The 22,426-nt window shown below is 35.1% G+C and overlaps 2 protein-coding genes across 5 annotated transcripts; one reads left to right on the top strand and one right to left on the bottom strand.

The window, feature by feature from the left end:
- Positions 1-235: 235 nt before the first annotated feature.
- LOC143179500 (uncharacterized) lies at positions 236-18,497 on the bottom strand. 2 transcript variants are annotated; one of them, XM_076378770.1, is made up of 8 exons: positions 17,178-18,497; positions 14,723-14,933; positions 14,476-14,599; positions 14,354-14,399; positions 13,006-13,096; positions 12,724-12,921; positions 9,757-12,651; positions 236-3,918 (listed from the first exon to the last, which is right to left on the bottom strand). In XM_076378770.1, exons 1-8 carry the CDS (start codon positions 17,321-17,323, stop codon positions 3,847-3,849), a joined length of 3,783 nt encoding a protein of 1,260 aa, XP_076234885.1. In that variant the 5' UTR covers positions 17,324-18,497; the 3' UTR covers positions 236-3,846. The 2 variants fall into 2 exon arrangements, with proteins under 2 accessions (XP_076234885.1, XP_076234884.1); XM_076378769.1 differs by lacking the exon at positions 236-3,918 and having other exon boundaries at positions 8,964-12,651.
- A 112-nt stretch (positions 18,498-18,609) lies between these two features.
- Positions 18,610-21,422, top strand: Dgt1 (KAT8 regulatory NSL complex subunit dim gamma-tubulin 1). 3 transcript variants are annotated; one of them, XM_076378771.1, is made up of 8 exons: positions 18,610-18,749; positions 19,275-19,583; positions 19,662-19,843; positions 19,932-20,100; positions 20,324-20,624; positions 20,716-20,838; positions 20,912-21,052; positions 21,119-21,422. In XM_076378771.1, exons 2-8 carry the CDS (start codon positions 19,282-19,284, stop codon positions 21,365-21,367), a joined length of 1,467 nt encoding a protein of 488 aa, XP_076234886.1. In that variant the 5' UTR covers positions 18,610-18,749; positions 19,275-19,281; the 3' UTR covers positions 21,368-21,422. The 3 variants fall into 3 exon arrangements, with proteins under 3 accessions (XP_076234886.1, XP_076234887.1, XP_076234888.1); XM_076378772.1 differs by lacking the exon at positions 18,610-18,749 and adding an exon at positions 18,972-19,043; XM_076378773.1 differs by lacking the exon at positions 18,610-18,749 and adding an exon at positions 18,973-18,991.
- Positions 21,423-22,426: the final 1,004 nt, after the last annotated feature.

The following is a 22,426-nucleotide window of genomic DNA, read 5'->3' as shown; positions in this document are numbered from 1 at the left end:
ACATCATGATAATTCGATTTTTTTGCATCAATTATGTAAGGTCTGCTATCACATATGAAATGTTCACAAAATTAATTTGCATTTCTTTATTAATATATTTTCTATAGAAACTATATGTTTTTCAATAATATATCCACAGCATCGAAGAATATTCTTTAAAATGCAATAGGATTTATGATGACCAGTGTCAAAGATTATGATCGTGGATTCAGGTGTGAAATAAGACAACAGAAAATTCTTGTTTTAGTCTTTCTTTTGCTTTCTCTCTTTATTGAGGATAACTTTTTTTCAACGTTGCCTGAAATTAGGCAAGCTCAGCTCGAATCCCGAAGATCGTCAATCGTGTATGGACAAAGAAAGGTTTCACATCTCTTCTTTAAATATCTCTAAAACTTGCGAAGCGAAATTTGTTCAATAATTATAACAATTGCACTCATGAATTGGAAAATATGTATACTCTTTAGCATGGAGAAGGTAAATATCTACTTTTTAGAATAATAATTTATTCGATTCTAAGAGACAGTAAAATATGCCTCGTTTCGAAATAGATTTTTACGAAAGTTTGAGTCAATTTTTTTAAATAAATATCATTTTTTGATTTTTCGTACAAAGAGCTCTATCGATTCACCCCTTTTTAGCGACTGAGAACTTCCGGTTCGAGCCTGTATTCACGATCCGCAGCTCAGTGGCATGCACGTGAAATACAAATGCACGACTTGCAAACGATAATAATAATAATTAATAATAATTATAAGTATACACTCTCCATGAATCGTCGCTTCTGTTTAAGTCCTTAAGAATAAATTTATTTACATCGCGGACACTGTTCTTTCGAATATTTTCCATTCGTGACGACTTGTAAAAAAAAACTCTTCTTTTTCCTTGATCGAACTAGTGTACACTTGCTTCCTTTTTTTTTTCGAAGAAAGAAGCAGAAACGACTCTTTTCAAAACGCATCCCTCCTTTTCTCTTTATTTCTTTTTACTCCGAAGAATACAGCTAAATTTCTCTAAACAATTTCGAGCGAGTCCGCTTCGATCTTCGAAAAAGTTTGGCGAGAATAAAACGTCGCCAGAATTCTGACACTGTTTCATTCGATGCTACTTGAAACTCTTCTTCTTTGAGTCTGAGCGGATAAATAGTGAAACAGTTGCGTGTAATAAATATACGCATGATCCGCAGATTTGAAAACAATTAGCAATAAACGTCGTTTGTGCCGCATAGCCAAGAGAATGATAGAAAAGACGATTGTTGTGGATTCTGAAGAGGTAAAAAAAACGAAGAAAACTGAAGATAGAAAAAAAATGCATACGTATTCTTTTACAGTTTCGATTACTCTCGGCCATGGGACATACGAAAATACGCATAGTCGGCACGGTAAAATAGGCCCGTCGTTCTCGTCTATTTTGTAATAAGAATAAAAAATATTCCTGCAACGTCGATCTCGAGCGAACGATATTTTATCGCGCCGAGAACGTCGGACACATTTATTGCTAACACACCTTTTCGTTGAACGAACGTGTCAAAAGGCATTTGACATTAGTTAAATATCATCGTTCTAAGTTTATAATCGATTGTTCGAACTTATTAATTAATCAATAAATACATTTCTCTGTGCACGTGTGGGAACTCGGTGCAACTTCTCGATATGCAGAGAAAGAATTAAATGACGAAGAGAATGACTGGCTACGCATGAATTTCCTTATTTTTTCTTCCCTTCAAAATATCGCAAACGATGAATGTTGCTCTCCCTTCGTCCCTCCTTACTGATATCTATTTTATCATTTGTTGGTGTTACTATAAGTATCATTATTTAACGTTATAATAATATTAATGTTATTATTATTGTTATAGAACGACAGAGCACAGTGAACATTCGCACTCTTCGTTTTGGAGATGTAACACAACAAATGCTCGGTACGAAGCGTTTGCGTGAAAACAGGGTAATAACATTCTTTTTTCTTTCCTTTTTTTGTTTTCCCTCCATACAGTATGCACATTCGCAATCACCAGATCTTGTTAACGATATTTCTTACTTTAAAAAGTGATACCTCGAATCGGGAGTGTTAAATCGCGATTCACTAAATATACGATGCTTTACGAATACAAATTAAATTATAATTTCTTGGGCTATAAATTATAATTTCAATGGCGGTATTGTAACTTTGTCAAATTCCTGTTCTTCTTCATACGTATCCTTTGTGTGCCTCTTTGTAATTTGGGTGTATGCACGCGTGTGCAGACTGTATGAATGTGTATATTAATATGTACCTATGTATGTGTGTATGTATGTTATGTGTGATAGTTTAACGCGATTATGTGTAACCATTGCGTGTCGAGTTATTCATTTGGTTTATTTTGGCATACAAAATAATTTTATTTACAGTCTGATAATAATATTAATTATTTTATCTAGAGTCCTTTATACTAAATGGCGATAGTATAATTCAAATACTTACTATTATTATGCAGTTTTCGGCTATGTACATAACAAAACGGCACGAATAAATATCATTGGACATGGACCAAGTTCTTATTTGTTCTGTCTCCCTCAGTGTGTATGCTCATTTTACTTCGCACTAAAGATTCGTTCTTCAGGGACATTGTCATTTCATTAAGAATCTATCGAGTAAGACACTAAATATACTATGTGTGAAGCTGTGTGTATTATACAGTTTGATTGAAACGAGTGAGTCATAAAATTTATAACTGACCAAACTCTATCTGGAACGAAACGTGATTAAATGCACGATGAGCGTAAAAAAAACTAAATCACTAAGATGGCGATAAAAAGGATGATTATATCCTCATGCTTCATCGATAAAAACAAGAGCATCTGTATCTCTAACTAAACGAAATTCATAATTTAGACGCAGACGTGTACAAATTATTCTATCTTCTTCATGTCCCTGTCTAACGAATCGGTCAACGATCGATTCAATGTAACAACAAAAAGAAACTTGCAACTCATTCAGTGCAAAAGAACGTGACAGTTACATGGATCGGCAAATAAAAAAAAAAGAAAGAAGAAATGGTAGTAACCCTCGAGATATGAAACAGGAAAAGCTGGACTCACGATCCATAATGGAAAAAAAAAATTATCGAGTTTTCCAACAACTAAGGTCCTCGCATAAAGTAAATAATTACAAATAACGTCTACATTCCAGCTCTTAGTACTTGCAAACTTAGTATTTGTAGAACATTGATGCAAGCTGAACTTGGAAAGATATTGAGGGTCACCTCGATGTACGTACTCGTGGAATCGATTCTTTCAAGGGAAACATGTATGTTACAGTAAAGACCGACGTACACTTAGGAAATAGAACGGAGGATCAGTCGCGTGATCCAACAACCAAGAACGATGCGAAGTTTGCTTTCCTCTTAACTTATCGCGTACCTAATTTCACCTGAGTAAGAATGTTTATATTTTGTTCTCGTTCTTTCCTTAGTCGAAAGCATTTGATCGCTGATTTATGTTCAACTTTGGCTAACATTGGGTGCCAAGCTTGCGTCTTCCTTCGTTGATCTTCGATACAGCCATGTAGAAAACGGATGGCTAACCGTATCAATTTTCCTCGCGATTGAGGGGAAATGCCGAGAGATAAATCTGGAAGATCCATTTTCTTCCTGTTCATGCAGAATGTTCCTGTGAGACGAGGACAATGACGAATAGCTGCCTTCTTTCGTGTCTCCATGCAGTCTCGATGAGGGCGAAGAAGCGAAGCAAGATAAATTTCTCCTTTCAGATGGACATCGATCAGTTTGCTTTAAATGACTTCCTGGAGGCTTGTCTTTTCTCTTCTGCAGTTGCCTTATTTATATCCTTTTCTAACAGCATCCAGATACTACGTCGTATGGGACTGTTGAGACTGCGAGAACTTGCTGGAACTTTTGTGGTGGCTAGATGTATGTTTTTCCTGAAAATATAAGCAGAGTTGTGGTACTTGCCTTCTTAACATATTCTTAAAAGAAAATTCTTTGATAATTAATGGTGATTAGTATGAGCTGCCTCTAGGGTTTCAAGTAAATCATTTATACTATTTCTAAGAAATCCTAGGAATACTTTAAAAAATTAATGGCGAAGAATAATGACGCGTTTATGAGTGTATTTGCATGACTGTTTGATTGAATCATGTATAGTCTTCTCTATAAACTTCTTTCAATAAGATGAAAATGTAAGAGTATCAAAAGAGTAAATGAATTACCGCTTAGTTGGTAATAGTTCTTAGTTCGCTATAAATTGAACGACATGAAGACAAAAAAAATGAAAGTCTATAACGAAGACAATGAGATTCTACTGTTTCTTCTTTAAAATGCCAAACTATGTGGGTATGAAAATTCCAACTAATTATCAATATCTTTCAGACCTCGCATCCCCCTTATTTCAATGGAGAAAACAGTTACAACTGAAGAAAATCGAATGAAACGCAGGATGAAGCATGTTCTTCAAAAATTGTACGCATGCACACAACACAGGGAAAAGCTTGCTACCGCGCGCATGCTCATGCAATTTAACACGCACACATAGTACATTCATAACAAACAACAACAATGACAACGGTAACAACAATAGCATCGATGTTCAACGATTAACAATGGCAGACGATCGAAGTACCCTCCACCAAGCGAGTAAAATCAAATAACATGTGCTTTAATTACTGTCTCTTTTTCTATTCAAAATTCTCTTCTTCATGCACGACACAAGAATTATAGACAGATTTTTACACATGGTATTTGCGTTACATACTAATAGCTGTGATATAATGTTAGTACATAAAAGATACGGCGTATGGTGTGCGATATTATAACTAAATGTTTATGTATATGTGTATATATATGAATGTATACGAATATATGCACATATATATACACATATGGTGTGTTAAGAAAGAGACAAAATAATCACTAAGGTACTTTTCGTTTCCACAGAACGTTTATTTGCGATGCTTTTTTTTTTTTTTTTTTATACTTGATTGAACACGTGACGCGTACGGTCCCACGCGCGTAATACGAATTTTAACAATTTAAATATTAGTCATCTGCATTTTTCGATTAATTAATTAACAGGAGAAGTTAGAACAGACCAATCTTTATTAGAATTTGGCACCATAATATTCTTCTCTTTTTCTTCATACTAATGAAAAAGAATATTTTCCATAATTATATTACTTGTTAGAGATCGAAATCAATTACCAAAAGTAGAGATATAGAATTATAAAGAAATGCATGTTGTAAACGCAGATGTCTATCATAGTAAAACAGGTAACGTACGCGACAAGTGGTGGATAATATACATTGTGTACAGTATTAATGCAGTGTTCGCAATGTTACACATTTCTTTTCTATCATGTTCCTCTTCCGTAGCTCAACGTTCGTAAATTTCATATCACTCATATCAATCGCTGGTCACATGCATGGACTCATTACTATTATTAGTATTAATATGTTTCGTGTTTCGTGTGTGTGTGTTCTCAATTTCTCACTAGAAGAGAGTATAAAACCTATATCATAATTTACCTTAGCAATTATTTTGTCTTCGTACGACTGCGACAATTGCACAATTCAACTAGGCTGATCCAGTCGATCTCCCTAATGTCTCTCTGTTCTCTATCTTTACGCATCACACGGAGATCCTGCTGCTTCTATACGCTTTCTCCCACTTTACGACATCGTTTAAGGCCAAGTCAAAGGTCCTTGATTTCTTCAGTTCCTTCAGGAAGAATTAAACGTCGTGTAACCCGATAAAGTAGAACAGCAAGTACAGTGATCTACACAGTTAGGCTGCTACCGATCAGTAGCGCAGGAGAAAACGTGTACGAAAGTTTCTGATGAGAGGTAAACGTTACCACGTAAATTCTTCCTGAATTTTTCTTTAATTTTACACGCTACCTCGTGTAATCCGCTTCGTATTACAGTTACAATAAACATTCACTCTGCTAGACCGATAGTTTTCAATACTTGTTTGTATAAATTGCACTACGAAAGGTCACATTTGAAAAGTGTAAGTGTCTTTTGTAAATAGTCATTCCTTTTTCCGTGCAAATTTCTATATAAATTCGGTTTCTCGATTTCTTCATTTGCGCGTTGCAAATGAAATGGCCCTCTATTCAAATTACACCTAGATTCACGTCTTCCTCAACCAAAGAACGATGCGAACGGATACGCGATACAGAATTTTGCACTGAGAAGCCTAAGGAAAAGGCCCGATGACCATAACAATCACATAATATACATGTAATGGTCTAAATTAAAAATACTAGTACTAGTGACAATAAGTATAACAATAACAACAATGACATCGATACGCTATCAACGCTAGCGGTATAATAAATTCTTCTCCATCATAATGGCAATCACAACAATGCGCACACGTGCACGGTTAAATATAAACACATTCTTAATATATCATATATTTTTGTAATATATTAATCACACTATCTCTCGCTCTCTTTCGACCCGTTCCTGAGACAATATCCTTTCTATGTTATAATATTCATTTTTTATATATATATACGTAGGTACGTATATACAACAGAATAATTTATTTTGTCTATTGAAGTCTATTATTATATGTATGTATAATAAAAAATCTTCACACACCGCCATATTTCAAATGAATGAAGAGAAAAGAAACCGAATACATACACTCAAGAGACACTCGACGATGAATTATTAAAAAATTTCTTTATTTCAACTTTATACTAATGTTAGTATTTGTACTCCGAAGAATAGTAACTTCTCCGTACTAAATTTTGGTCATTTCTGAGAACTTCATTACAGACGAAAGTAGCATTTTTTTGTGTTTTCGTTATCTTTTCTCCCTACTTGGTCTTGTTGAAACAAGAACATTCAAAATTTTAAGTCTAGTAGATTTTGTATAATGATTCTATAATGCTTTCGATATAAATCGTCTTTTTTATAGTTTTCTTCGTATTTGTATGTATTATTTTTCATATTCGTATATGTACGAGATGAGATAAATGAGCATTGGAATAATGCAAGAATGAAATGAAATTGAAAACAATCGTACAAAATTTGTGTTTCGTTTGAAAGGACGCGCTTCTCATTATCTCTCGTATGAAATTAAATTAAAATGTTACACGATGTAACTTTTTATTTTAGATAACGTAGCGCTAAGGAAGTAACCCTTTGCGTTCCTCGCAAACCCTGCAAGAATAAAATTGTTTGTAGGAGTTTGCTACGATTTTATATCCTCTTTTCAAAACGCGCAGTGTCGCGTTAAAATTGCGTTAGATGATTTGAATGCTAGCATAAGAAAGAAGCATCGAAACGCCAAACACATCTAGCCAAAGTAAGCTTCGAGGAAATATTAAATCGAAATGCAAAGGGTTAATTAGAAAGAATTTTGTTAATATATTCATTCACGTATAAAATATTGACAAAGTGATACGTGTTAGTCTCAACAAAAATTACATATATGTGTGTGTATATATATATATATTTATATATACATATATCTGTGTGTGGATGTGTATGTATATTTGTATGTTGTGTATGTATAGCTTTACGAATACGTACACCGTTGAAACTCATACTGATATTACACTTATGTTCAACACTCTCACCATTTTACTGCATACGATACATTTATATATTTTTTCTATAATTTTTTGTTCTTTTAAGTAACTTTATTATTTTCTCTTATATTTCTTACTTTATTGAGTCGTTTACCCGTCTCAAATTCGACGCAACACTTTACACACCACCCTTTCTCCAAAACCCTTTGCCCGCAAAGGAATTCATTATCCCGAACATATTTTATTTCGTTGTCAAAGTAGCTTTGCATATTTGCACGTATTTATCACGTATTTATAAAATGAAAAAGAAAAAATTAAATAAAACCTACTCTCTCTTTCTGAGCACTCGTTCGCTAAACTCTATGAAGTTCTACCTTAAGCGCAAGACAATTACCTTTCCATTTATTATCTGGCAGTACTTTTGTGAGTGAATCTCGACAACCTTTTCCTCCTTTGTATATCTTCTGCCCTCCTTTCATACAAAAAGGCAACAAAAATCTTACGAAGCTTTTGCGCAACTATCGGAACTCTAAACAAGAGAGGAGAAAACTGTTGGCGTGAGGTCACTTCCTTAAGTTGAAAGAACCTACCTTGAAAGCATTTCGAAATATAAATGATTCTCGGGATATTGTATAAAGAGCAACCGATGTACTTTCAACGATTTATCAAGGCAGTTTCTAGTTTCGTACCCTTTTAGTTCGCTTCATCGTTGCCCAAGGCCGTGAGGACCTTGCCTTTTAGTGTTCACACGAAGGCTCACACTCATTAACTACTCTAAACTCTAAATAAAGGAGATACGCTACAGGTAAAAAGATGGAAAAATCGAAGTGATCTTTTATAAACATTAGGGGATAGAGATCGTATGACATGCTGCTACTTCTACCATTCACAAACTGAAAGGGAAAAGAAGAGAGGGTAGAGGCAAGGTGAAAGTATGTCCAGCCACTTCGCTTTCCCGTCTTCAAAAAACTCTCATTGATTAATTCAAGTCGCCACAAATCGTCCCATCGTGACAGAATTTCTGCGAATAAATTCCTGTAACTAATGATTCATGATAGTGTTATCGCAAAATCGATCTGGCTTCATAAATATCATGTATATCGTCAAAGAAAAACAATATTGTACAGCAATATACATAAGCAATCGAAATACATAAAATATCCGAAAAAACATGATTATACAGCTTAAAGAAAGCCAAAAGCATCGACTTTGAAAACCATTCAGTTTAATCTAAATTTCATTTCATATAACAATCTTCGTTAGAAACCGTTTTCAAAATCTTTTTTACACAGGTGTTTACTATCTACAATAGGCAACTAAATTGTAAACAATAATAAAAGAAGTTTAACAAAAAGATAAAGAAAATATATTTGTTTACACTATCCTGTAATTCGATTCCTGATGTCATGCTACCTTTAGCAGAAACCACAAGAATGGTTTCCAAAATGTTGTCTTTCCTTTTGATAAAAAATCTCTACACAGAAAACTATTACATCGGTTTGTCTTGCTTCAAGGTGTATATATAATCAACACATCAATATAATGTATCGTAATTCATAGCATAAGTCTGAAAAAAAAAAAGAAAAAAAAATGTAAAAAGGTGAAGAATCGTGGATGGAACCGAGAAGTGGCTGTGACTAATGCTACATTGGAGTCTACCTCTGAAGTGCACTACAAGACAGGATTTCCATACGAACATTATTCCGGCGGCGGAGGTGGGGGTGGGGAGGAACTAGGAGGAGGTCCACTCGGCAACGGCGGTGGAGTCTTAGGTTCCTGCCGAGTAGACGCGACTATCATGCTCTGATTTTGTCGCATGTTCGGTGGTAAGGACGGTGGTGGCACAGACGTGTCAATGGCGCCGTCAGGCGTCATTATCACGTTCCCCGTTGGGTACATTTGATACTGTTGCTGATACTGCGAGTAGTACATGACAGGATCGTAAATGTATCCGGCAGGGTACATCGAGGGAGGTGGATAGTTAGCGAAGAAAAAAGAATCAGGCTGCGAGTGATTTATGTGGCTAGCTCTCGAGTACCCTGGATCACCGCGGCTAAGGGGAGGATGAGGATGATGATTACGGGGATTGTTACTATTGTAGGTGTCCTGCTGATAGTAGCCGTCGCGCTGGCCAGTAGCACCGTAATGGCCCGCCGATCCTGCTGGTGGTGGACCACGGCCGATATACTGGCGGCCGCCTCTACCGCCTCCACGTACCTTGTTATTGCTGCCTGAGCTATAATGTCTGCCATTCTGCCTTTCGCCTGGTCGGTGTTGTCCATAGCCAGCCGATGGTATCTGCGATTGCTTCTTCGCGGGCGGAACACTGGTCGTCGGGCTGTCCTTCGTGTCGACGCGCTCACGCTTGCGGCTCTCGCTAGCGAATTCGGGGACTACGTTGCTCGAGCTGTTCGTAGCTGGCATCCCTGAGCTCCGCGAGATCCCGTCTGTGCGAATTTTGATCTTCAAAGGCGCTTGGACGACAGACTGCGCTGGCGAATTCGATACGCTGTCTGTGCCCTTTAGTCGTTCCTTCGGGATGATGATCTTGATGCTGGTGCTCTGAGGAGACTTGTTCTTTTCGGCCGACGGCGCGTTACCGCCAGTGCTCGCTGCAGATTCTGTACTCAAGTTTAACTTGTCTTTTGGAATCGTGATCTTGATGCCTGGCACCGCGGGCACGGTCTCCTCTGACTTCTCCTTATCCCTCTCTCGATGCTTTTCTTTGTCCTTGTCTTTGTGTTTATGTTTGTGCTTGTCTTTGCTTTTCTCTTTGTCTTTGTGCTTGTGTTTCTCCTTCTTTTTCTTCTTCTCGCTTTTATGGTGCTCTGATTTCTTCTCCTCTGGGGGAGGAATAACTGTGATGGTAGTTGACGTTGGTACAGAAATTATGGACTCTGTGTTAGTTTGTACGGGACCCGAGAGAGCACTTATGTCAACAGTCGAAGCTATTGCGGGTTCGTTGACCGTTGGTAGAGACAAACATCGATTTTGGACCGACATCTGGTGACCCTGGTGGTCTACGACCAACATTGCGTGAGCCATATATTGCTGCTGCTGTTGTAACTGTTGCTGCTGCTGCTGCAGTTGCTGCTGTTGTTGTTGGAATTGGTCTTGGTGACCCTGTTGTTGTGTTAGTTGATTATATTGCTGCATTCCTTGCAACAATGAAGGCATCGGTGCTAGCGGCTCCTGAAGCAGGGCGCTTATGCTTTGAGCGGATTTCAGCGGAGACAAATAATCTCCTTTAGTCTGTTGTTGTTCAGTCTTTATCGATACATCTGTCTTGTAAGATTCTTTCTTCATTTGAAATTCTTGAGGGTCTTGTTTTACTCCAGTTGTATCTAAACCATTTGTCAAACTCTGCTGATTTGTCGAAATTTGTTGCTGCGTTATTGAACCGAACCGCGGCATTGTTGGCTCAGAGTCGAATGGCTTAATAAGCTCCGGTGGTTTCATGTCGTTTGCGATTTGTGTGGCCCTACCATTCGCCGAGGCATTGTCTCTAATAGGTTGTATTAATTCTGGCACCCTACCGAGCATTTTAACAGTTTCAAAACTGCATGCATCCTCGATCTTCACTTTAGCGGCCTGACCACTTTCACTGGAACTGCCTGTACGATGCCTCTTATGAGACGACGCGGAAATATCACTCGCCGATCGTTTGACCGTTGACGTTTCTTGTTGCAAGTCTGGAGGGCTCGCGAAAGGCGACACTAAATTAAAACCTAGCGATGTATCTGGTACGCGTTCTTGTTTAGGAACTTTTGCAGCCGAAGGCGGCGTTTTTTGCTTAGATTTAGGCCTCTGTGAATGAGATTCCCGAGGTGTCGATACTTTTTCCGGACTGAACAGCGATTTGTGCTTGCCAGGAGGTGTTTGTAATACACTTTGCTGCATATCGGATGAATTCTTATCCAAATCATCATGCCGCAGTCGCTTCTCCGTTTTCGAATCGTCCACATTGTTTAAAGATGTTAAACTCGACGCCTGAGAACTACCATTTTTGATAGTACCTTTTAATATCTGCGATACATCGTGAACCGTATGCTGACTCGATATTGTCTTTGAAGTCACGGCCTTTTGAGCGAGTAACGAACTAGAACTACTCGGCGACTTTTCTTGCGAAAACGAATTTTGGCTTACCGAAAGTTTCGCATCCGTCGAAATTATACCACTAGTTTGTAACTTTTCTGATTGGTTGTATTTAGTGTGATGAGGTGGTTTCTGCGTATTCGAAACGTACGATACATCCAGCGTAGGCTTCGGTGGAGGTAATGGTTTCTCAATGAGCTTCCTCACTTCTTCACACCTCTGCTCCAACGTATCAGACTTCCTTTGTCGATCAACTCTTGATGCATCTGGATATTTATACTGTTTCTGTTCACTGTCTTTCCTGTGTTCTACAGGCTTATGCCTGGGGTCGTACATTCTTTTATCGTGACCCTGGTGTTTACTCTCAACTCCACTTAATCTGTGCACGTTATGGTTATTATTACTAAGTTTTTCTTGTATATTCCCATGAGACGACTCTTGTATCGTTCCAATGTCAGATCTGTGAGTAACAGAATCCGTCATGGAATTATCTAAACTCGGCTCCTTGGGCACTGCATGACTATGAGAATGAAGAGCACTACTGCTACTTATACTGGTACTCGAATTGTACTCTCTTGATAACCTCTGCCTATTAGGATCACGATTTGGATCCCTAGTTTGATTACTGGAGTGCCTCTGAGATACCGGTTGACCAACTTTCACTTCTGGCCTGTGATGATGGTTATGATGAAGAGCCTTCTGTCCAGGGGGCAATGGATGTTTGTTCATCACGTTCGCGTTGGACACTGACTTGTGATGATGCGAATGATGCTTATTAATGTCTGATACATGTGTTTGCGCAGTGACTGTTGGAGCCGCTGCCTTCTCTCTTTCCAAACGTTCGCGTTCTTTCTTCTCACGATATTCTCGATAGTCGACAGGTGGTCTCGTAGATGAGGGAGGAATCTGTTTCTTTTCTTCTTGCTTGTCTGTGTGATGAGGTCGATTCGCGTGGAATGTGGGTCCGCTATTGTCGGCTATTGTCGCAGGAGACTGTACTTTACGAGGTTCCGCATCCTACAAAAAATGGAGAAAAATATTTGTTACAATGTTTAGGATCTCTTACATAATAAGAATAAAAATACTCACGAAGGGTGAATTAGGTAAACTTGGATGACTTATGCTTGGACTTTGATTAGCGGATATGCTCATAATTTTTCTTTTCAATCTCGATGGACATTTATCAAAGATATGAAGAAATTCTGCTGTAAGCTCTTGTAGAAGTTCCGACGTTACACTCCTGTCGACGTACCAAAACCAATGTTTCCCTTCCGTACTCTGTGGAATCTAGGGACAGATACAATTTTATCGTTAATAACTTGTGTAACTACGAACTTATTTAAAGAATATTATTTTATTCTTTATATTTACCTCCCAATTGGACCATTTGCATGCAAGATGTATGCAGAAACAGGCAACTACTGTTGGCTTGTATTGCAGACACATTGTAGTCAAATGTAAACTGAAAAGAAGAAAAATTATTCTGTAAATTTACAAGCGAAAAGACGCTTGAAACTGACAATTGTTCAATAAAATATAACCCAGAGCATAAAAAGAACTGTACTATAAAAAAAGAAGTACAAGTTCTGTTAAACGTGGGTAATATTGGAATAAAACCAAAACGAATTTTTTGTAATTTGCTAAAATACATTATTCCCAATTATATCTTCTAGTTTTAAGTACAATTTAATTCCAAAGAGTACGTTTCCAAAACAGTTAAAGAACTGGTATATGTTGATATAATGCTTTCTTCTCGATGAGCTACATAAAAATGTTAGGTGTATAATCTCAGCTATGTAAATATATGTACGGATACATCTACATAATAGTTCTAAGTAGAAGCTCTGCAGCACTCTGTTGTGCTGTAATAACTACACTAATTATTCACTCACAATATATTTAAATATTATTTAATTATCATTGATTGAGTTAACACAAATTAGTGTTTCTGGTTTACTCATTTTTCAGATTATTAAATAATATTTAAATAACTTATAACCAAATTGGACTATTTTAACTGAAATCTAAAATATGACTAATATATTATTTTTTCCACCATCAAATACATTCACGCATCATTTCACTACTTTCACATTCATTTCATTCACTCTTAAATTGTTCTGTGCATCTACAGTTTAAACATAAGTGGATATAAATATAAAAATAAAAATTGGACAATATACCGTAATTTAAGAGAAAACGATCAGTCCTTAAGAATATTTCATTTACCTTCAATTAAGCAATCCTCATCGTGAACTTAGTTTACGAAATAAACTTCGTTTCGCTTTGGCATACGTTCTCTTTAGAATCAGACATTACCGCGACTGCAACGCAACATTCCTCCCCAAAAGTTACTGTTGGCATTTAAGTAATTGCATTAGAATTCAGAAAATGTATGAAATCAAAGTAAACATTCATTTACTTTAAAAAATTTCATATTCTCGTGTTTTCGTGTGAGTTTATATTTATAAGCTTTTCAAGATTTCTTCAACTTATGGAGAATTCAAAATTAATTCTGGTCTTTTCAAGGCAAAAAACTATTGTGTCCTTACACATCATCATATTACGTTTACTTTGCTTTCTAAAATAAAAATAGGTCAGAATGTTGCGCCAGTGGCTATTGCCTGACAGTCTTAGCTTGGAAATATGCTCCAGCTGGCATCTATTTGACCAGAAGACTGCTAAGAGTAAGAGATACTAGGAAATAATGTGTAGCCACCTGTTAGATGCCATGAAGTATGATGTCTGGGCTAAGTCCTTGCTCGCTGGAAAGGAAGTAGTAAAGCTTTAATAGCATTTAATACTTTAAAATAATATTGTCAGTTGATGCAATTTACGTACCTTTAACCAGTTGACAACATCTAACAACATGTGTGTGGGGATGGTCAATGGCGACATCAAACCCCAATGTTTGTAGCAGGACATTTTCATTGAACACTAGATCCTGAGCTTGCTCAAGGTATTGCTATAAATACATACTTATGTATATATGAACAGTAATAGTAGTAGTATATATATAATTGCATAAATTCATAGATTATGGTGAAAGAAACAATGTTATTTTCATAATTATTTTTTGTGATAGTACCTCAGATCTGACATCAGGTGGGGGCTGATCTCTGTGGAGACACATGTGTGCCATTTTGATAACATGTTCTAACTTGCGCGGTTGTTCTTCGACTTTTGCTGCCAAGAACAACGCCGCTGCTGCGATTGCATTCCTGTGGAAATGTGACAGCGAGTGGAATACGTAGAACCTGTGCATGTACACTATTGCTGTGTTGATACATAGTTGTGTTCTGTAGTCAATTATTAAGGAATATATCGAATAAATGGTATCTACTGTTATATTAATATTATTTACACCAAAGTTTTTGTGCTATTCATTTCGCCTCAGTACCACTTAATACCCTTACTTATTGAAATTTAATTAAAAGATATAGCTTCCTTTAAACATTCTAACTTCCATTATGTATAAAATGTTATACAATAGCTTGCAATAAGTACTAAATAAATACATACTTTCCAGTGAAAGAAATTATGTTAAAAAAAGACTAGAATACCAGAAATAAATTCTACAAATTCATTATACATTTTAATATCTTTATAAAAATTATTACATGAAACTGAAAGTGAGCAATTTGTAAAAGAAATACTTTTGTTAACGCGTACTTTGTATAACAGGAAACTGAACTACAAAAAGATAGTAAAACTGCAAATATAATTAAGATGTAACAATATTATTCAGCAACTATTTTTAAATTATTATATTAAATGGTAAGATTAGAAAATAGAGGGAACAGTATATTATATTTAAACAATTTTATTTAATCTGTAGATTACATTAATATAAAAAATTTGATTGATTCAATCACATAATGTTAATGTATAGTCTTGCTTTTCATCATAAAATCTTCTGTTTCTACTTTTTCTCGTGGAAATGTTTAATATTTTTTAAATTATATATTACCGTACTAAATAAAATATGGATAATTAAGAGTTTAGAAGTTACAATAGACAGAAAACATAGATTGATACTTTGTTTAATATATAAAAATATAACACAGTAGTATTATACTTATAGACAGTAAAAGGAAATGAAACTATAATTTCCTATTTGAATTTTACTTAAGACCAGTATTTCAAGATACACTTATTAATTTTTTAATCAAAAATGATATGTAGAGTATGTTGAAGTTCTCTCAACTGGTATGGTAATTAAGATACTTATGACATTCAAACATGTATCTGAAACATAAAAATGTTATAAAAAATACAAATGTTTATGTTTTATATCTTGAAAATATCTATAGAATATTTCATAATTATAAGTACAGTCTAGAAACTCACAAAAATAAATAAAAAGGTTGTAATGAAAGAATTTGGTAACTAATCACTTTTCAAATGATTAATTTCTTAAATGATAAAATAATATCATTTTTTATGACTGTATGTTATGAACCTGTTATATTATTAATAATACAAAGATTCATTTTAATTAACCATGATTTCTGAAAAAGTTCTTATCATTTATCTTACTATGAGTCATTTGTTTAGTTTCTACATTAATTCAACTGTGTCTATTTAATATACCTATAATAAATATCTATTTCATCATAAATTTGAATGTTTATAACTACAACAAGTATTTGAAATGTGTTGAATGTACAAGCCTATATTTATTAAAACCTTTTTGTTTCTTCTTACGAATTATATTACTCATTCATGTGTAGACTTATTATATTGAAATATTCTATATAAATAACTATAGTCTTGTCCATAAAGATATAGCACTACCTTATGAGTAAATCATATATATGTACATCTGTGTTCTGAGTAAGATTATCTCACTATTAGCCTGATAATTTATAAATTCAAGATCACAATCTACCCAAAAAAGCTCAAGTTAAACTCGATTCAGCGAAAAGGAATGGCAAGAAGATTAGCTCGTTAATCATGAAATGCTTTTCTACTTAAACAAATGATAAACACCGGCAAACCATACATGATCTTGATGCGATTTCAAGATATGTAAACAGAGGCGAACTGAAAATACAAGAGTAGATATACTTGCATAAGGAATAGCAGCAGAGCCGTGTCTTTGGTTGGTACTACTGTCAAACTTGGCTTGGCAAACAATGTTGCTTTTCCATGACCCTATTCCCTGTCCTCCTTTTGGCCAACAAACCCTACACTCTCACTCACCCATAACATTGAACAACGATCACGCGCGCGATGAATAGCACAAAAACATCGTGCACTACAAGTGTAACGCAAACAACTCCAATATGGAGAATCGTAATCGTGACGCGTGACCTCTTCTCGCACGTCACTCATGTTTACATCACGTTACGTATTTCGCGTGCCTCCCGAAACGAAATCAACCAGAAAACGGTTACATAAGGGGTCGTGATCGCAGGTCGCGTACGAATACACGATGAACCGAACCGAGAGCGTAAAATGAACATAAAATGCTGACGGGGACAGGGGGAAAGGGAGGTTGAGAAACACGCAACTGAACATGCATTTGTGAAAAAGGATACACCACGAGCCGCTGTCCCATATCCTGAATGAAATTCGCTGCCTGCTGTCGGTAGCTCAGTTCCTTATCCGCGTCGATGCCGCATCTTCTGCTCGGTGTGTTTATTAACTGCTCTTTTGTAAAGTACCATTTTTCGTCAGCCGCCATTTATATGTACACACAGTTCGGTACTAACGATGCGCACTTCACAGCGTTCGCAGCGACGAGGCACAACGCACACGCAACACGTTGAATACTTCACGTCACTACGCTCACCGGAAACTTCACTTCATTCTCACAGAATTTTTTACGGCGTAACATAACCTCGCGAAAATCGACGAAAACTTAGTTTTTCCTCTTTTTCTATTCTTTTTTCCCTTTTACTTCAACTTTTCATTTTGTTTCTAATTCCCTGTAATAAGTATCTTGCAGTTCACAATGTGCCATTTAGGCCATTTTAAATACCGGAAGTAGCATCGTTCTCACAACTTGGATTCAGAGCCAACTTCATGACGCTCGAGTGTCGCGCAACAGAATTTTGGAATTCTTGGAAGGCGCTTTCCCGTATAGTACAAGATTATCGAGATATCGTTAAAACCAGCCTAGTGATATTTTTATTCGTTTATGTTTTATAAAATAAAAATTATTAATAAATTAATAAAATCAACTCAGCGATAGTGCATCACAGTAGCGAGATTTATTTATTCTTTAGGATTTCTTGAGCTGCTTCACTTTTATACAAAGTCAGCAGACTTTTCTTTACAATTTTTGTCAAGCTTTCACATATTAACTGTATTATTTAGAACTCGATGTATGTATAATACGTTGAATATGCGGAATATGTCGCACAGAAATATTTTTACTTCATTTTTGCTTTGTTTATCATGTATCATGGTAAACAACTTTAGTTTATTAATTTTTGGCAGGGCATGAGGTTGGTTAACAAAACAAATGTATTTAGCAATTTCACTCATAGAAATAAAATAATTACGAAACATATGTATTTAACATATTTAAGTATTTTTTAAAAATTTAACCCATTTCGTTTGAGTTAAATGCACGCTGGCCATGTTGCACAAAATGTTGCAATTGTGAGGAACGGTTTACACAATGAGTCAATATTTTTCTCCAAAACGGGCGTTGATAAAATTTCTCGTAAACAGGCGTACATGACGTAAATAAATAATGTACGCAAATATAGCTAATATCTTACAACCAACGTCATAACCTACCTGAACTTTCTTTTTTTCGCTCTACGATAGATATGAATCACGTAGTTTACAAGTAGAAGTTTTGAGCTTTAAACTCCCGGAAATGACGCAACCGTCGTTAAGCTAGTACTATGTGCACGCAGCCAATGTTATGTCTGTGGCAGCGTCCCGTTATTTTGATCCCATTGAAAAATCTAGTGTTGTTTACCAAATATTTTGTTATTTAATTGCGCAGAACCTCGGACTTACGACACAATCGCCATTAAATTGCGTTTCACTGTGTAATCGTTTTTCTCTTGAAGTTTCTAGAACGTTGACGGTGACAAGCGTGAATTGGTTGGCACTGTCTTTCCCTCTCAGAAAATTTCATGTAAGAAACCACAGTAAGTTTCAAAAAGAATTATACTTCGCGGCTTTCTTAAGTCTCGCTCGTTTCGTTTTATTCCGATTTTCACAAAAACCAATCACATGTCCGCCTCATTCTTACGAAATCCGTACATACATCAATGAGACTTCATTCAACATCCGACATACAAAATGGCAGCGAGCTACCACGTGTTACAACATGCATCTTTCATCGTATCCTTATTTTCAAAAAATAGAGAGAAATTTTTGTAAATATACGGTATTCTATATTTATTGCAAATTTTTTTGCATACTAGATATCATTACAATTCGTAAGTTATTTTAAGAACAAAACTAATGTAATGGTGTTGATTTCCGTAGTATATTGTCGCGGTAAATTTGAAATGAGAAATCACGTATCTTAATATTTTGAAACTGTATTACTTTAGAAACTGTCCGTATTAGTTTATATAATATAATTTGTTGTTATATATTTTCCATTTGAAATTATATATTTATAATATCAAACATTTTTAATGAACATAATATTTATTCTTACACAGCTAAGGTATGTTTCGTATCCCAAAAACAATGCCTGTGACTACTACTACTACCACTACAACCACTGCTACTACTACTACTGGTACTACAACTAGTACTACTACTACAATTGTGAAAAAACCGAAGCAAATGCATACATGTTTATACACGTCATACGAATGTACACAACCCTGTCTCGAAGGATATAATTATTGCTCCAAACATATCCTTGAGGATCCAAATGCACCTTTCAAACAGTGTGGTTTTGTATATAATACTAATGGTAGAAAATGCCTAAATCCAGGTCCAAAATTGGACAGAAGAGATGTAACGTATGTACTGTATCTTCATTTAGCAATTTTTTTATGTATGGCATATTATATAAAAATATATAAAATTATTTTTAATAGGTACTGTGCAGAACATACTAGGAAAGCTCAAATGGCACGTATAAAGTCAACATCGCGTCATTCTTTGCAGCAAACACCTGAAATGCTCTTACTTAATTTAAGTCACTATGTGAAGCCAACAGATTCAAGTACAGAAGATACAGAAGATGAAGAAGGGAAAGTCAAAGCATTAGATCCTTTTAGTAAGCTTCTATTAAATAAAAAATAGTGTCAGTATTATCAAATTTTTATGTTCTGAAAATTAATTTTAAACCAATACTTTAATTCCAGCTGAAGTTGATGCATATAGAGTAAATGCAAGTGGATGTGATATTTTAGATTATGCAAGTTCCTCTGACAGTGATGTTGAACCTACAGTAATAAATGACACGTTAAGAAATAGTGTCCTCGATGATAGTGATAATGAAAGTTTATACAGTGCACAAGATGATCCCTTGAAGTAAGAACTATACTATAAAAATTTTATGTTTTTTATTTAAAGAATTTTTTTTTGTAGAATGAGCTAATTGCTTTGGCTTAAGCAAACTTTTTAAAACTATTTTCCTTAATTATGTACTATCTTAAAAAGAAAGTACTACTTAAAGTTAACTACTGTTTCGTAGCTGCTTTATGCAAAAATGAGACACTCATTTCTATTGAATCATTAGTATTAATTTTTTAAGGCATGCAGGTATTTTTACCGCTGAAGAGGTAATATACATCGCACGGGAAAAACTGATTAGATTACAGTCGCTTTACATAGATCAGTTTAGAAGACTGCAATACACACTTAAAGAAAAACGACGAAGGTATTTACATACACTTAAGAAGGAAAAAGAAACGCTGTGTAGCATACATGACCAACCAAAAGAGACTGCAAAAGAAAAAAAGATCTATGAAAAATTGAAAGCTCTAAACCGTTATCATAGACGCAGTGGAGTTGAAGCTATATTGTATAGAAAATCATTAGAACGTAGAGCACAGGTAATAATCTGTAAAAATAAAATCAATTGAAGTTTTAATAATGAGTTCTTTTTAGCTTGTAAAATTAATTAAAATTATACATCTGTTGTAGGCAAGCGATGGGTCTGCACAAAAAATACCAAGTGTGTCCAAATGTATTTTTACAGAAGGTGGTGTGAAATGTGGGGAAAGAACACTTCCTGCTGCCAAGCATTGTCGTAAACACATACTTAAAGTAAGCCTATTTAATTATAAACGATAATACATAATAAAGAGTATGCGCTAAAATAATTTTGTTGCATCAGTAGGATCAACATCAAGTTTTGTTTAAAGCATGTGGAGCAGTAAGAGCAGACATAGAATGCCATGAACCAGTACCTGTAATTTTTGATACAAATTGTGTGTTTCACATGAATTTACCATTGGAGTGTAAATTGGAATCTATGAAGGTAAGTATTTTTGTTAGTACCTCTAGTAAAATTCAACAATATTTCTCATTACTATATATTTATTAGTTTCAAGAAACGAAACCTGAGCCGCGAGAAATATCAATAACAGATAATCAATCCATGGAGATTGATGTAGTAGGTGAAATTCAAGAGATTGATCCAGATGATGATATGGCTGGACTAATGAGAGAAATGAGTGACGCAGCACACATAAAACCAGCATTTAATGAAAGTTTAAATAGCGAAGCTAGTACAGACACAGCATTTAGTTTATCGGCACAAATGAGTGATAGGGATGACCTGGTTTCTGTATGACAAAACATTTATGATTTCAAATAAAATGCTAACGTTTGTTATTAATTATGCTAAATTTATTTGTATAAAATTGCTCGATTAAGTTATACTACAATACATAAAATGTGTAACTTGAGTAATGAAACATAAAATAATTTTATGTATCATATATCACCCATAATTTTCACTTGTAAATAAATTATTCGCCTTGACCGTTTAATTTGAAAAGTATAATAATTTGTATTATTTATTTCATTCTACTATTATATTAAGCATTCATTAATTTCTAACATGTTTCGCGTCGGTCACATAAAAATAAATTTCTTGCGTACTTTTATCTAATGTTAAATAACTTTTAAAACTATTATAATAATATCGAATGAAAGTTTTCAAAGAATCTAATTTTATATGACCGACGAAATGTATTAACAAAACCTGCAATAAGAGGGAAAGGTAATAAATAACCGTGATTAAAATATATACAGTGGAACCTCGATTATTAGTAGTCTGGATAAATCGAAATCCACTGGATAAGCAAGACCACACAAAAATTGAAAAGTGGAGCCTCATTTAAGCGGTGTCCAATTATTCTCGGTTTTGATTATTCGCGATTTTGATTAACTGGCGTTTGATTATTTGCGATTTTAACTAACCAGGGTCTTAGTTATTCGCAGTTTTGATTATCTAGTGTAAGGATCATCGCGATACAATTAGATTGGCGCTCAGCATTATCATTACTGGCAACATTGTTGTCATAGATGTGCATACACTTATCTATTATTATGTTTATGTAACGAGTATGAAGGATAAGAAATAACAATGAGCTACAGTTGTCAGTCAACATTTGGTGATATAACGTGACGATATTCCGAGAAAGTAAAAATGAATTGCAAAAGGAAAAAAGTGGTTGTTTCACTAAAAAAAGCAGCTAATGAAAATATTAGTCATGCAGGTGTTTCCATTTTGCAGAAAGCTTTTCAATATTTAGAACAATATGACGACACGTTACAAGAAGTTTTGTTGATGAAAACGTGTTGTCGTGACAAAGCATTTATTAGTACAAAATTAAAAAATAAAAAA

This window comes from Calliopsis andreniformis, chromosome 5, assembly GCF_051401765.1.
Source record: "Calliopsis andreniformis isolate RMS-2024a chromosome 5, iyCalAndr_principal, whole genome shotgun sequence".
Classification (NCBI taxonomy): Eukaryota; Metazoa; Arthropoda; class Insecta; order Hymenoptera; family Andrenidae; genus Calliopsis; species Calliopsis andreniformis.
Note: the sequence above shows the minus strand (reverse complement) of the source record. Positions and strands in the feature narration are given on the sequence as shown.